The sequence below is a fragment of the Lactuca sativa genome, chromosome 2, assembly GCF_002870075.4.
Source record: "Lactuca sativa cultivar Salinas chromosome 2, Lsat_Salinas_v11, whole genome shotgun sequence".
Classification (NCBI taxonomy): domain Eukaryota; kingdom Viridiplantae; phylum Streptophyta; class Magnoliopsida; order Asterales; family Asteraceae; genus Lactuca; species Lactuca sativa.
The window spans coordinates 154130021-154146946 of NC_056624.2; the positions used below are offsets into that span (position 1 = coordinate 154130021).

The 16926-nt window shown below is 43.4% G+C and overlaps 1 protein-coding gene across 1 annotated transcript; it reads left to right on the top strand.

Moving 5' to 3' along the window:
• The first annotated feature begins 14752 nt into the window (after positions 1–14752).
• LOC111883464 (probable inactive purple acid phosphatase 16) lies at positions 14753–16632 on the top strand. The gene is made up of 5 exons (XM_023879794.3): positions 14753–15282; positions 15367–15582; positions 15688–15967; positions 16044–16221; positions 16287–16632. The coding sequence occupies exons 1-5, from the start codon at positions 14994–14996 to the stop codon at positions 16497–16499; spliced, it is 1176 nt and encodes a 391-aa protein (XP_023735562.1). The 5' UTR covers positions 14753–14993; the 3' UTR covers positions 16500–16632.
• Positions 16633–16926: the final 294 nt, after the last annotated feature.

Here is a 16926-nt window from a genome sequence, read left to right on the forward strand (position 1 = left end):
CAAACATGTCAGGTCCAATCAACCATCGGGTTGAAATACCCCATGCATATTAACTGATGTATAAAGTAGTCCAGTCTCACCATATACATAACAATCTTGTCAAGTCCAATCAACCATCGGGTTGGAATACCCCAGGCTTATTGACTAATGCACAAAGCATCCAAGTCTCACCATATACAATGCAATCATGTTGGGTCCAATCAAGCATTGAGTTGGAATACCCTAGGCCCAATCAACCATCATGTTGGAATGTCAATATACAATGAGTCCAGTCATCCTCGGGATGGAAAACCCTCGGGGCCAATCAACCATCAGATTGGAATGCCCCCGGTCTGTTGGCTCCCACAAATAGCAATGAAATCTCAACCACCAACCAACATATAACCAGTCAACAGACAATCGGCCAGACCTACAAATTACTAAGCATGACATCATCCTATATACTAGGATACTGATCTAATAGATCACTCCAACATAATAATATATTATAACATAACATGATATCTAATCCAATGGGTCAGCCTTAGTGCCTTCGATTCGTAAGTACAGTGAGGAAAACTCATCTCTCGTTTTGATCCATAGCTGATGAAGTCTCGACTCTGAATCTCAGCTCCAACCGAAACTTATCCATCCAAGTGACCAACCACAACCAAAATCCTAAAATACCCAAAATACCCTTAAGGTCAAACTTGGTCAAAGTCCATAAGTCAACTGAGTTAACCCAGCCGATTCAACCAAACCGAGTCAACTCGACTGAGTCAACCCAAGGTGCGTACGTGGGGCGTACTCCATAGGTACGTTGGGCGTACACACAACCTCATAGTTGACCACCATCGATGTAGTTGACCTCGTACGCAGAGCGTACACTGAGTATGTGATGCGCACCTTCGTAAGTCTAAAATTCCATTAAGAGCTTAATAGCTTAAGCTCTTACGTCCAAACTTCAGATCCATGGCTAAAATACTCTTAGGAGTAATAAAGTCTCCAACTTTATGACCTAGCATGCCCAATAAGTGCTTAACACAAGGTCTTATTCCATTAAGACCTTCTAAATGATGCATGAAGCAAAACTAACCATTTGGAACCCATTTTTATGACTTAAGACCCCTACTAGGGTCTGAAAGGACAACTCAAAGGTCAAGAACATGCCATAGTCAAGATCTAGCATTTTAGGACTAAAAAGCTCCATTAAGACACCCAAAACTAGATCTATATGCTAGAGGAATAATGTTGCAAGCTTTTTAACTTAGAATGGTTGCAAATGATGTAGAAATCCCAGATCCAAGTCTTCCACTCCTTCAAGATGAGCTTAGCATACTTCCTTTTTCTTCTAAGGCACCAAAAACACACTTCTAAGCTTGAAAAGGCTCCTCAATGGGAAACTAGGGTTGCATAAATGTATGAGAGGGATGGATGCAGTCAAGGTGGGCGAAATGAGGCCACAAGAGTGCTTAAATACGAGTCTCACCCTAAAAATTAGGGTTTCATTTCCTGGCAAGTACGCCCAGCGTACTAGGACGCGCCCTAGTACGCTTAGTGTACACCACGTACGCATGATGTACTCCAAGGCAAAAATTACAGAAATGTCATTAGGGCTCTTTTGCACACTGTCTTGAACTTAGGGACCAAAATACAATACATCTCAATTTAATGATCAACAACGGAAGTAATTCAAAACCAGATGTTGCAATGACCGATGATACCCAAATTAGGGGTGTCAATTTATGACACGACACGACAAAAATACACGACACGAAACGAAATTGGGACGAAATCAAAATTTGAATTCGTTTTCGTGTCATGTTCGTGTCAAGTATAAAAAACACGATGTCGTGTCGTGTCGTGTTCGTGTTTACAAATCCACACGAAATTGACACGATTGAGCATATGTTTGTCGTTTTTTCATGTTTGTTGTTTTTATCGTGTTATGTATGATTAAATATGAATCAAATAAAGTAATAGTTATGTAATATTATATTTGTCATGTCGTGTCATGTTGTCGTTTTTTAATTGGTTCGTTTTCATGTTAGTGAAAAAAAAAACACGACATCGTGTCGTGTCGTGTTCGTGTTACATAAAATATTGTCGTGTCGTGTCGTGTCAGACAAAAACACGACACGGCGGCCCGATTTGACAGGCCTAACCCAAATCAATAAAACAACTTGGTATGCATAAAGCTTAGTGAGTTTCCCCCAAAATACCCTATACGATAATCACACAAGCATGCATCGGGTCCACTCAGCCATCAGGTTGGAATACCCAGAGTTTGTTAGCCTACCGCCTCTACCTAACTGCTTTTTCCCGAGCCTCCATGCCTTCGGCTTATAATCGGCCCGCCTCGAGTATCTTAGCCTACCACACAAAGCAGGACCGCCTCAACCCACCACTACCATATGTCAACATATAAACAATCAAGGATCAAGTGGGCACATAATACATGAAAACATCAATCATACAGTTCATTACCGCCTACTAGTCCTCTCACGGCATACAATCCCGCTACCAGCTAACCTCCATGAAAATGCGTAACCATAAGTAACCAGATATGAGATAGCCACACGACCAGATGATCCTACTCTAGAGCCACAACCAAACAAGGAATATGAAAGAAAGCCTAGATCAGGAGTTCTCAGGTTATCCTACATGACCACATACAGTCCCTAGGGCACTACACTAGATGATAACCACTAACTACAGATAACATACAAATCCAAAAATGCACTATAACATAGCAACATCCTATATACCAGGATATCGATCTAACAGATCACTACAACATAACAACATCCTATATAACAAGATACCGATCTAACAGATCACTACAACATAACAACATCCTATATAACATGATATCGATCTAACAAATTACTACAACATAGCAACATCCTATATAACAGGATACTGATCTAATAAATTACTATAGCAAAGCAACATACTAAGCATCAATAATCCAAGGAATACATGACCGCATATATTCAGATGTGAGATAGCCACCCAGACAGGTGGTCCTACTCTAGAACCACAACCAAACAAAGAACGGGTAAGAGAGCCTAAACCAAGAGTCCTCACTCTATCCTACTTGACTATATACAGTCCCTAAGGCATCCTTCTACTAACAGATAACCAAAAATAGTGGGCCGGCATTGGTGCCTTCGACCCACTATATAATGAAGGGAAACTCACTTGAATCAAAGAACTCTGAACACTATGATACAACCCCTTTTCAACACTGATTTCTCCCGCAAATCCACTAACACCAAAACCAAATAAAATCTCAATAAATAGCCCAAAATCCTCAGGTTTAACCCAAAGTCAAACTTGGTTAAAAAATCAACGGTCAATCAAAAGTCAAGGTCACGTGACCATCTATGGCTCATGTCGTGTGCCACTACATGACAAAATACTCGAGTCTGACCACCCTCACGACATGACATGCATCTCCTCATGTCGTGAGGTTCGTCTTAATGCCATATTGATTCAAAAACCTCTTAATCCAATAAGCCACTATTCCATATGTTCCAGGAGGCTTCCTAACACTCCAAGGATCATAAAAATTGATGCTTTAAGGTCTTTTATGTCCCATACAAGACTTGGGCTCAAATTAGGTCATTCATGGAGAAAAAGAAGATAAATTCTCATGCATGAACTCCAACATCATTCAAACTTTAGATCCATGACATAAAAGCATCAAGGGACCCTAAGGACCCATAAAGTTGCCAATTTTGAGCCAAGTGCTAATTTTTGGCTAAAACCTAATAGACAATTAAGGGATTTGGTTATTTTGTAATTTCTTCTAAAAAATCCCTATTTTTAAACTAAATTAGGGTGTTTTTCCCTATTATATAATGTTTTCATTATTATCATCAGGACAAACACAGGTAAGCACGTACTTTGAAATAATATATTTATCAACTGCGAAAATCTTTAAGCAATGTAAAAATTCACAAATAGTTCAATAAAGGTTATAAAATTCCTATTTTCAACTATAATATATCTAGGGTAGTTTCCCATATAATTATAAATTGTTTTGTCGGATTAAAATAAAAAAGATAAAACTTACACTACAAAATGTTTTATACATCAATAAATAATCTCAATGTAACGACCCAAATTTCAAAGCCAAAATTTTGGTTTTTGAAATAACGTGTTTAGAAAACATTTGTACCGAGACATTGTCAATAAACATTCATTACAAAATCATAATATTGTATTTCAAACCATAACATCATAAATATTGAAAATCAGAGTACGGTCCCAAAACATCTTGCGGAACATGTGAGTGTGTGTGATGCGTTGCTACGTCGTCAGCTCATTCCCCTTCGACGAAGAGGTACGTGAAACCAAAACCAAAACTGTAAGCACGAAGCTTAGTGAGTTCCCCCATCATACCACATACCACACAATATTGTCGGTATCTTTCAACTGGTAACATTCATCGGTATCTTTCAACCGGTAATCTTCATCGGTATCTTTCAACCGGTAACCATCATCACTATCTTTCAACTGGTAACCATCGTCGGTATCTATCAACCGATAATCAACATCGGTATCTTTCAACCGGTAACTGGGGACTATTTCACCCCTACTACTAACATGCAATCAACAAATATAAGCATACAGTCAGGCATATCCGGGTACTGACCTACCCTTGGGTCCTATGGACCACTGTTAGGGAAACTAATCCCTTCTAAACACATAACATATAATCCAGATAAATCACATAACCAGTCCAAGATAATAATCACAAAGACCATTATCTTATAAACACCCCTTTTCGGTGGGCCGACATTGTGGCCTTAGACCCACCCCTACTGGAAGGTAACTCACCTCAATGTCGTGTAGTGTCTGAAATATCCCCGGCGCACAAGTCGACTCCTTACGACTCCTCGACCCCTACACGACAACCTTCAAGTCAACACATATCACATACAACCCTAAACAGGGTCGGTCCAAACTCAGTCAAAGTCAACATTGGTCAAAGTCAACATTCAGTTGACCTGACTCGCCGAGTTGGCCTACCAACTCGTCGAGTCCATGCTCATCTAATCTCACACAAACCCGTCTCCACTCGTCGACCCAATCATGACTCGACGGGTTCTCCTTTAATCATAACATCGGGACCATCTTCATCTGACTCGCCGAGTTTCTCCTTGAAATCGTCGAGTTCATCTCCAACATAAGAACTTGTCCAGTCTATGACTCGCTGAGTTGTATGAACAACTCGTCGAGTCCATCTTCAAAGATTGAGAGATTGCTATGGACTCGTCGAGTTGCTCATACCACTCGTCGAGTCCCATGACTCCCATGTCCCCTTTTTCGCGTCTAAACCAAGGGACTTCCCTCCTAACATTTACCCATTCACAGGAAGGGTTTGGTGCACAATGGTCACCGACTCGTTGAGTGCCAAGAACAACTCGCCGAGTCCAGTCTTGACCAACTCCATACAGTCGATTTAAATGAGGTCCAACACATCAAAACCATAGATTTGGCCTCCTAATGTCCATTTTATATGTAAAGTTCCAAACTTGATGCACATGCATAGGGTTTTTAGCTCAAAAATCCATACAAAGTGGCTTACAATGTGCATGGGGCTCTCATGGCCCTAAAGTTGGCACCTTTATGCCATGAGACCCCTCTTAAGGCCCAGATCTGAAGCTAAAGTCCACATAACACCCCTTAAGTCCGAAAATGGCTTGAAAAGCCCCAAATGCACCCAAGATCCACATTCTAAAGATGAACAACCAAAAAGGAAGACCAAAGCAGGGGCATTTTACCTTGATTAAGCTGAAGATGGAATGAGATTTCTGGATCTACAAGCCCCAAGTCGAATACTCAACTCCTCTTCTTCCTTCCAAGCTTCACAAGTCAACAAAAGCACCAAAATGGCCTTAACACACACACAAACAACTAGGGTTTCGTTATGCAGCTCTGGGAGAGTGTTAGGGACAAGGGAGGCCGAGTTAAATGTGTTTATATAGGGTGCAAACCCTCATATTAGGGTTTTTGTCCAGACAGCACGGACCCGTCGAGTCCGGTCCCTGACTCGTCGAGTCATCCACTTAAATCCCGTGTCCAATGCGCTTTTACTCGACGAGTTGAGCCATCAACTCATCGAGTCCCAGGCCAAAATACAAAATACTTTAATTACAAATACGTACCAGGATCCAGGTGTTACAAATCTCTCCCACTTATTTTAGACTTCGTCCTCGAAGTCTGCGGATCGATCCTGAAACAGCTTAGGGTAATGCTCCATCATCTCGTCCACCGGATCCCAGGTCCACTCCGAGCCCCTTCAGTGCTGCCACTACAGCTTCACCAGCTCCACTCTCTTGTTCCTTAGATCCTTTGACTTCCTGTCAAGGATCGCCACTGGCCGCTCAATGTAGTTCAGGCTGTCATCAACCCGAATGTCTTCTAAAGGCACTACTATCGAATCGTCCACCAAACATTTCTGCAAATGGGACATGTGAAAGGTGCTATGAATCTAACTGAGTTCGGCTGACAGATCCAACCTATATGCCACCTTGCCCACCCGGGCTACAACCCTGAAAGGTCCAATATACATAGGGCCCAACTTTCCCCGCTTCCTGAATCGAATGACACCCTTCCAAGGTGACACCTTTAGGAGGACCATATCCCCGACCTGAAATTCCAAGTCAGATCAACGCTTTTCGGGATAACTTTTCTGCCGACTCTGAGCGGTCTGAAGCCTACTCTGGACCTGCAGGATCATCTCCGTAGTCTTGAGTACCACCTCGGTACTCCCCATAACCCTCTGGCCAACCTCACCCCAACATTTTGGGGTCTTGCACTTCCTCCCGTACAACATCTCGTAGGGAGGACGGTCAATACTCACGTGATAGCTGTTGTTGTACGAGAACTCAGTCAAAGGAAGGTAAGTATCCCAACTACCTCCGAAGTCTAAGACACATGCCCGCAACATATCCTCCAAGGTCCGGATGGTCCGCTCACTCTGACCATCTGTTTGCGGGTGAAAAGCGGTGCTAAAATGTAGACGAGTTCCCAGCTCGTCATGGAACTTCTTCCAAAATCTGGAAGTAAACCGAACGTCTCTGTCTGAAATCACCGATATTGGCACCCCATGCCGCGCCACCACCTCCCGGATATAAATGTCGGCCAACTTTTCGGCCGAATTACTCTCCTGAATCGGGATAAAATGGGCGCTCTTGGTCAATCGATCGACGATGACCCAGATCGAATCCACTCCCCGCGTGGTCCTGGGAAGTTTAGTGATAAAATCCATCGTGATGTCTTCCCATTTGCACAGCGGGATATCCAATGGCTTCATTTTGCCGTGAGGTCTCTGATGCTCGACCTTGACCTTCCTGCAGGTCAAGCACCGCTCTACGTACCATGCCACATCTTGCTTCATGCAGGGCCACCAATAGTCCAGACGAAGATCCCTATACATCTTCGTCGCCCCGGGGTGAATGGAGAATCGAGATTTGTGTGCCTCCTCCATCAATACCTGGCGCACACCCCCATGATACGAGACCCACACCCTACGGTGTAAAGTCAACAACCCCCGACTATCATAGTCAAAGGAGGAAACCTGACCCACAATCCGCTCGCTCTTGCGATGTTCCTCCTTCATGGCCTCCTGCTGGGCCTCCCGGATCCGCTCCAACAGCGGAGTCACCATTGTCATCCTCATACAGATATCCTTGATCAGCACTGCCTTGCGGCTAAGCGCGTCGGCCACCACATTGGCCTTTCCCGGATGGTAAAGGATCTCGCAATCGTAATCCTTTACTACATCAAGCCACCGACGCTGCCTCATATTCAGATTTGGCTGGTCCATGAGATACCTCAGGCTCTTGTGGTCAGTGTAAATTGTACAACGAACCCCATAGAGGTAATGACGCCAAATCTTGAGGGCGAACACGACAGCCCCTAGCTCCAAATCATGCGTCGGGTAATTCGCCTCGTGAGGCTTCAACTGCCTCGACGCGTAGGCGATGACATGCCCTCTCTGCATCAGAACTGCGCCCAAACCTGAGATGGACGCATCGCAATATACCACAAAATCCTCCATGCCCTCTGGTGGGGCTAAGATTGGCGCCTCGCACAATCTCTGTCTCAGATTCTCGAATGCGGCCTGCTGCTCAGGCCCCCAACGAAAGACCACGACTTTCCTCGTTAGCCTAGTCAGGAGCACGAATATCTTGGGGAATTCCTGGATAAATCTCCGATAGTAGCTGGCTAATCCTAGGAAACTCTGAATCTCGGATGGAGACTTCGGAACCTCCCACCTCATCACAGCCTCCACCTTGGCCGGGTCCATTGAAATCCTGTCTTGGTTGACGAGATGCCCAAGGAACTGCACCTCGCGCAACCAGAACTCACACTTGGAGAACTTAGCATACAAGTTCTCCTTCCTCAAAGTCTCCAGAACCTCCCGCAGATGCTCCTTGTGCTCTTCCCGCGTCTTGGAGTAAACCAAGATATCATCAATAAACACTTTCACAGACCGGTCTAACATCGGTCTACAACGCGGTTCATGAGGTCCATTAATGCGGCAGGAGCATTGGTGAGCCCGAAAGGCATCATCACGAACTCATAATGGCCATAGCGTGTCTGAAATGCAATATTCTGCACATCCTCCTCTCTGACCCTCATCTGATGGTATCCGGAACACAGATTAATCTTGGAGAACCAAGATGCTCCCTGTAGCTGGTCAAAGAGGTCATCAATCCTCGGAAGTGGGTAACGGTTCTTCACCGTTACCTTATTCAGCTCCCGATAATCTATACACATCCGACGCGAACCGTCCTTCTTCTTCACAAAAAAGATCGGGGCTCCCCATGGAGAACTACTCGGTCTAATGAATCCTTTGTCTAATAGCTCCTGCAGCTGTACAGACAACTCCTGCATCTCAGGAGGAGCCAGTCGATACGGTGCCTTGGTTATCGGAGCCGCACCGGGGACTAGGTCAATCCTGAATTCCACCTGCCTCTCCGGAGGTATCCCAGGCAACTCCTCGGGCAATACGTCCGTAAACTCACACACCACGGGCACCTCGCCCACCGTCTCCTTACCCGCCTCCCGAGTGTCCATAACATAGGCAACATATCCCGCGTAACCCTATTGAAGGTAACGCCTAGCTCTCGCTGCTGAACATACCGCTGGTCCTCGCTGCGGCCTCTCGCCCTGAACTACCAACTCTCCCCCACTTAGGGTTTTGATCCGAACCAGCTGATGTGCACAATCTATCACTGCCCCATTGGGGCTCAACCAATCCATGCCTATAATCACCTTGTTCCCCCTCAACGGAATAGGAACCAGGTCCACCAGGTAACACTCCTCGAACAGCCTAAAAACACAGTCTCGATAGACCTCCGATGCTCACATTGACCGATCGTCCGCAATCTCGACCTCTAGTGGGCAATCCAACATGCCCGCAGACTCCGGAAACTTCTTGCTAAGCGCAAGAGAGACAAAAGATCGGGTGGCACCCAAATCAAACAACACCCGAACTGGGATTCCGTTCACATGGAACGATCCTAAACGAGGCACATGATATATCAAAATCACAGCCACATAATATAAAAGCATAAGGATAAGAAATCATACCCATCACCACATCAGGTGCAGCGCGTGCCTCCTCGGCTATCATCTAATTTGCTCGGATCTGAACCACTGGAGCCTCCATCTTGGCCTTCCGGCCATCCACCACTCGTGCTGTCGCTGGAGTCGGCTCCACAACCGGCGCCGTTGCCGCTGGTGCTGTCAATCTAAGGCAATTGGACTTTTTATGGCCCTTCTGATTGCAATGAAAGCAAATCAGGTTAGATATCTGAATCGCAGGAGTAAGGGCAGTACAATCCCTGCCAAAATGCCCAATCTTGCCGCACTTATAGCAGCCTGACCCCGACCCAGTGCGGCAAGCTCCATCGTGTGACCGACCGCATTTTCCACAGCGGTCCTGCCCAAACTGGCCTTTCGGCCTACCATCGGATCCCTTGGGCTTCTTCCCCGAAGCCCCCGCCGTCTGCCCTTCCACTACCTTCCTATTCCGGATGTGCTCCAGATCAATCTCCCTCTCCCTAGCCCTGACAATCATGGAGTCCAGGGTAGGGCAAGCTGAAAAACTAACATGCTCCCGGATGTTAGCCCGTAACATGTCATGGTAGCGGGTTCTCTTCATGTCCTCATCACCCGCATACTGGGGCACCAACAAAGCCCTCTCTCGGAACTTGGCGGTGATCTCCGCCACAGTCTCCGTCGTCTGTCTCATATCCAAGAACTCCCTGGCCAGCTGCTGAAGCTCTACAGCTGGCGCAAACTCTGCTCTGAACCGGGTCACAAAATCCGACCATGTCATAGCCTCAACAACCGAGGCTCCCAAAAAGTCACCAACCGACTCCCACCAGTCCCTAGCTCGGTCCCTCAAACACCCTGCTGCAAATCGTACCTTCGACCCCTCGGGGCAGAAGCTGGTTAGCTGTGTAGACTCAATGTCCACAATCCATCGTCTGGCAGCAATGGGGTTCTTCGCCCCTTGGAAATCTGGCGCACCACTCCCCTTGAAGTCCTTAAAGGAAAGTGTGCGTGGTCCTGACTGGCTAGCCGCCATGTCACTCCAGAATGCCCTGAGGCGATCCTCCATCAACTCAATGATCCCTTCCTTTATCGACCCGAAGATAACCGGCGTCGCATCAAGGATACCCCTCGTGATCTCAGACGCAATGAACTCGCATAACCCATCATCCACATGCTCGGATCCTGCCCCCGAGCCCGATCCTGATCCAGATCCTGAACCTCCTGCTCCATGTCGCGTGACCACCATTCTAAAACAATAACATACAAATGTCAGGGTCACATATACTTTCTTGGAGGTCTCACACACTTACCAAGTTTCCCGGTTCCATCTCGGCCCTCCTTGATTCGAGTACGGATCCTCTGCTTCCAGTAGTACGGGCCCATACTACCTTCCACATCTATCCGTACTTTCCTCAAGAATTGATTTGACTTCACCAAGTCCCTTTTACCGATACCCTTTGCACTGACCTCATCCTAGGCTTCCCTAGGGCACTCTCCGACCTACTCTCCGCCATCAGCTACACTGGGAGTCCCCATCACCTCCCCCTAACTAGCTTGCGGATACTGTTACATATCCACTCCTTAGTTAGTTGAAGTTGGTCAGAACCCCATAGCACAAAGCAAGAAGCATTCGGGCTTTGAGTAATCAAACCAGACATAACTTATACAGGCCATCCTACTACTGACTAAACAGTCCTAGCATACAACTCATACAATAGGCACACAAGGCATTCTTCCTAGATCCTTATCCCTAACTAGCATGTAGTTCTCAGAATCATATATCAGGCACACAAGGCATCCTCCTAGATCCTTAGTCCTATTCTAGCATGCAGTTTTCGGAATCAAAACCATATAACATAACATAACAAGTATGGGTATCTTGGGGAAAACTTACTTAAGCCCGACCGGTCGCAGACATCACACACTTCGTCTTTCTTAAAAATTTCTCAGTTTAAACTTTAGTCAACCATTTTTTTTGAAAGACCTCTTAGCCTCTCGGTTTGAGTCCAGACACCCCCGAGGTTGTGTCCGAATCCCTCAAACCAGGGCTCTGATACCAACTTGTAACGACCCAAATTTCAAGGCCAAAAATTTCGTTTTTGAATTAACGTGTTTAGCAAACATTTGTACCAAGACATTGTCAATAAACATTCATTACAAAATCATAATATTGTATTTCAAACCATAACATCATAAATATTGAAAATCAGAGTACGGTCCCAAAACATCTTGCGGAACATGTGAGTGTGTGTGATGCGCTGCTACGCCGCCGACTCTTTCCCCCTTCGACGAAGAGGTACCTGAAACCAAAACCAAAACTGTAAGCACGAAGCTTAATGAGTTCCCCCATCATACCACATACCACACAATATCGTCGGTATCTTTCAACTGGTAACATTCATCGGTATCTTTCAACCGGTAACCATCATCGGTATCTTTCAACCGGTAACTGGGGACTATTTCACCCCTACTACTAACATGCAATCAACAGACATAAGCATACAGTCAGGCATATCCGGGTACTGACCTACCCTTGGGTCCTATGGACCACTGTTAGGGAAACTAATCCCTTCTAAACACATAACATATAATCCAGATAAATCACATAACCAGTCCAAGATAATTATCACAAAGACCATTATCTTATAAGCACCCCTTTTCGGTGGGCCGACATTGTGGCCTTAGACCTACCCCTACTGGAAGGTAACTCACCTCAATGTCGTGTAGTGTCTGAAATATCCTTGGCGCACAAGTCGACTCCCTACGACTCCTCGATCCCTACACGACAACCTTCAAGTTAACACATATCACATACAACCCTAAACAGGGTCGGTCCAAACTCAGTCAAAGTGAACATTGGTCAAAGTCAACATTTAGTTGACTTGAATCGCCGAGTTGGCCTACCAACTCGTCGAGTACATGCTCATCTAATCCCACACAAACCCGTCTCCACTCGTCGACCCTAGCATAACTCGACGGGTTCTCCTTCAATCATAACATCGGGACCATCTTCATCCGACTCGCCGAGTTCCTCCTTGAACTCGTTGAGTTCATCTCCAACATAAGAACTTGTCCAGTCTAAGACTCGCCGAGTTGTATGAACAACTCGTCGATTCCATCTTTAAAGATTGGGAGATTGCTATGGACTCGCTGAGTTGCTCATACCACTCGCCGAGTCCCATGACTCCCATGTCCTCTTTTCGCGTCTAAACCCACAAGGGACTTCCCTCCTAACATTTACCCATTCACAGGAAGGGTTTGGTGCACAATGGTCACCGACTCGTCGAGTGCCAAGAACAACTCGCCGAGTCTAGTCTTGACCAACTCCATACAGTCGATTTAAATGACGTCCAACACATCAAAACCATAGATTTGGCCTCGTAATGTCCATTTTATACGTAAAGTTCCAAACTTGATGCACATGCATGGGGGTTTTAGCTCAAAAATCCATACAGAGTGGCTTACAATGTGCATGGGGCTCTCATGGCCCTAAAGTTGGCACCTTTATGCCATGAGACCTCTCTTAAGGCCCAGATCTGAAGCTAAAGTCCACATAACACCCCTTAAGTCCGAAAATGGCTTGAAAAGCCCCAAATGCACCCAAGATCCACATTCTAAAGATGAACAACCAAAAAGGAAGACCAAAACAGGGGCATTTTACCTTGATTAAGCTGAAGATGGAATGAGATTTCTGGATCTACAAGCCCCAAGTCGAATACTCAACTCCTCTTATTCCTTCCAAGCTTCACAAGTCAACAAAAGCACCAAAATGGCCTTAACACACACACACAAACAACTAGGGTTTCGTTATGCAGCTCTGGGAGAGTGTTAGGGACAAGGGAGGCTGAGTTAAATGTGTTTATATGGGGTGCAAACCCTCATATTAGGGTTTTTGTCCAGACACCATGGACTCGTCGAATCATCCACTTAACTCCCGCGTCCAATGCGCTTCTACTCGACGAGTTAAGCCATCAACTCGCCGAGTCCCAAGCCAAAATACAAAATACTTTAATTATAAATACGTACCAAGAACCAAGTGTTACACTCAAGCTTGCAAAAACATATATGAATACAAAAATATACCTACTTTGAAGACATTGGAAGATGATACCTTCTAGATAACGAAATAAATTTGTAAAGGGTGTGTAAGACTGCTTGATTAACTTAATAAGCACTTTTTGATAAAGTGTTTATTAACTTATGTGATGACAAAAATATATTTTCTTAACAAAAATATTTGGATTAGCTTAGGTATGTAAGAATTAAAGTAACATGGTAAAAAAAAATCCTTGAATAGTTTGGTGACCATTTTTTCAATTTGGAAATCGTATTGGGGCGTGTTCGGGATTGTTTCTCAAACTGCTTATTGGTTTTTTTTGGAAAAGCCAAGAAATTCTTGGTTTTTTTGAAAAAACATTATTTTCATTGAAAAGTTAGTGTTTACTAAATATCTTTTTAACCTATTGGCCTAGTGACCATGATTGTAAAACAAGTGGTTATATTATTAACTAAATATTATTAAAAAGGTATTTCTCATCCAATAAATTAAGGGTTTATGATTAGATTAGAGTATGTGATTTGAGTAGGTGTAATTTATACATTAAAATAAATAAATTAATTTAGTGAAATTCCTCTAAGGGGGTTCAGTATGGGTCCTCCATTCAATGAAGGATACTACGTGGAAGGCTAATAACGTCGTTAAGGCTTGGAGAATATTGCCACGAGTATATGTCATGTCAATGAATAACTTAAAGGGTTAGATGTGCATTATTTTACCATTCCAATCTTATCATTTTATTTCCACTTTTTATACAATAATACATAAAAATTAATCTATATTTGTTAATTATCTATAATAAAGTCATAAAATTATCAAAAAAACTATTTTAAGTTAAAAAAATCACTTTACTTAGATTTTAGTTTATTCTAACACACTGATATTAAAAAACAAACAGTATTCTTATTTCAGACTGCAGACGTTTGGTTCACCTCTTATACTGCAGAAATTTACAAATATAATCCGCAGACTGCAAACATTTTATCTTAGAAACACAATAACCGCCTCACTATTCCAAATAAAAAGAAAAAAGAACAAAACACAAGCAAACAAAAAAAGAAATCAGAAAAGACAACACGCTAGTTGGTATGGAAATAGAACAAACCGATCTATAATCAGGACTTATGATCATTAACAACAAAATAACCATCTTATTCCAAAAATATTATCCAGATTTTCAGAACATACGAGTATACGACACATTTGAAGTCACTTGGAAAACGAAATCGAGAGCGAAATTCCACCAAAGTGATAACGAAGGGTTTTTTGTTGGATATTCGTTGTCACAATCGGCATATCCTCCAAAATTGAAGCAATTATCGAACTCACGTTATCTACAGCTGAGAATCAGCGAACTTGTTGCAGATAATCAATGGCGAAATTATCAAACAGATGGGGTTCGATCACCGTTCTCCTTCTTCTCCTGCGAAATATCGTCATTGCCCGGCCATATGACAGGCAGTCCGATGGCCTCACGTTACGGAAAACGCCAAGTGATAATTATCTTCGAGTAGCAGGTGGGGCCGGCGAGGGTTCATCGTTCAAGGTGGCTCTATTCGCCGATCTGCATTTCGGAGAGAATGCTTGGACTGATTGGGGTCCACGACAAGATATGAACTCCATCAAAGTCATGTCCACCATTCTCGATTCAGAAAATCCAGGTTCGTAAACATGGCGGTTTGGTTTATAGCTTTTAATGTGATCAAATCAACGCTTATGGTGTTACATTCCCAAATTTGTGACAGATTTTGTAGTTTATCTTGGAGATGTGATCACAGCAAACAATTTACCGATTCATAATGCTAGCTTCTACTGGAATCAAGCAATCTCTCCAACTCGAGAAAGGAACATACCATGGGCTAGTTTATTTGGTAACCATGACGATGCACCATTTGAGTGGCCTATCGACTGGTTTTCATCTTCTAGGATTCCTCAAATTCAGTGTCCTTCCAATTGTTCCGGTTAGCCCCAAAATGCTTCGATTATCGTTATCATCAAATTCATGGTGCTTACAGGTTTGTCCTAATCAGTATTCCGTATATTTTGGTTTTGGATGAATTTTTCAGAGGGAGATGAGTGTAGCTTCAAGGGAACATCGCGTTTGGAGCTGATGAGAAACGAGATAGAGCATAATTCATTGTCATACACTGGATTTGGTCCTCAAAATCTATGGCCAAGTGTATCTAATTACGTTCTTACTCTTCTATCCCCAAAAACAGATCACAAATCGCCGCTAATGTTCATGTATTTCTTGGATTCCGGTGGCGGATCATACCCAGAAGTCATATCAAACATCCAATCCGAATGGTTCCGCAACAAATCTCACGAATTAAACCCTGATTCAAGGTTAGCAATTAATGTCGCTCTATAGATCATTGAATCACGACTTAAATCATATGTGACGTATTGTTATATGTTACAGCATCCCGGAGATAGTTTTCTGGCATATACCGAGTAAAGCTTATGAGAAGGTGGCTAAGAAAGTTGCAGGTAGACGAAGACGAACTCAATGCGTGGGTTCGATGTTCAAGGAGAAAGTTGCAGCTCAAGAAGCTGAAATGGGAATGATGAAGCTTCTTACAGAAAGACCTTCAGTTAAAGTAAGGATTACATTGATTTCTGTTGTTTAATTTGAAAGGGATATAAGGTATTTTCATGGTGGCAGGCGGTGTTTGTCGGTCATAACCATGGGCTTGATTGGTGTTGTCCGTATGAGAAGATGTGGTTGTGCTATGCGAGGCATACTGGCTACGGTGGTTATGGAAGCTGGGATCGAGGTGCTAGAATCTTCGAGGTTTCCGGCGAGCCCTTCACCCTGAAATCATGGATTAGAATGGAAAATGGGACATTGCATAGTGAGGTGGTTTTATCGAGGTAGATATTTAGATTAATGATTGACTAATTGTGTTTTTAATGCACGTAAATATTGTTATAGTTAGGGTCTTATTTTATTTGTTATATACAACATGTTACATTGGAAATGATTTAAATTAAAATTGTTGATAAATAAATCTTATGTTTGAATTGAAATAAAAACAGAAAACAGAAAAAAAGTTTTAAGATGTATTAACATATCGATTTGACAAAACCTATGTTTTTGCTATTTTTTATGGAACTTGATATTGTTGCAAGAATAAAATAAAATTTTCGTGGATGATTAGAACCATGTAGATAAGCAAAACTCATCATTTTGCTAAAGTTTTCGGTCATTTGGGATTGTTTAGAGGTTCAAAACAACATTTTTCTACTTTGAACTTTTAGAAAGTGGTTTTTGAGCATCTAAGATCGTATAAGAGTTCATAACG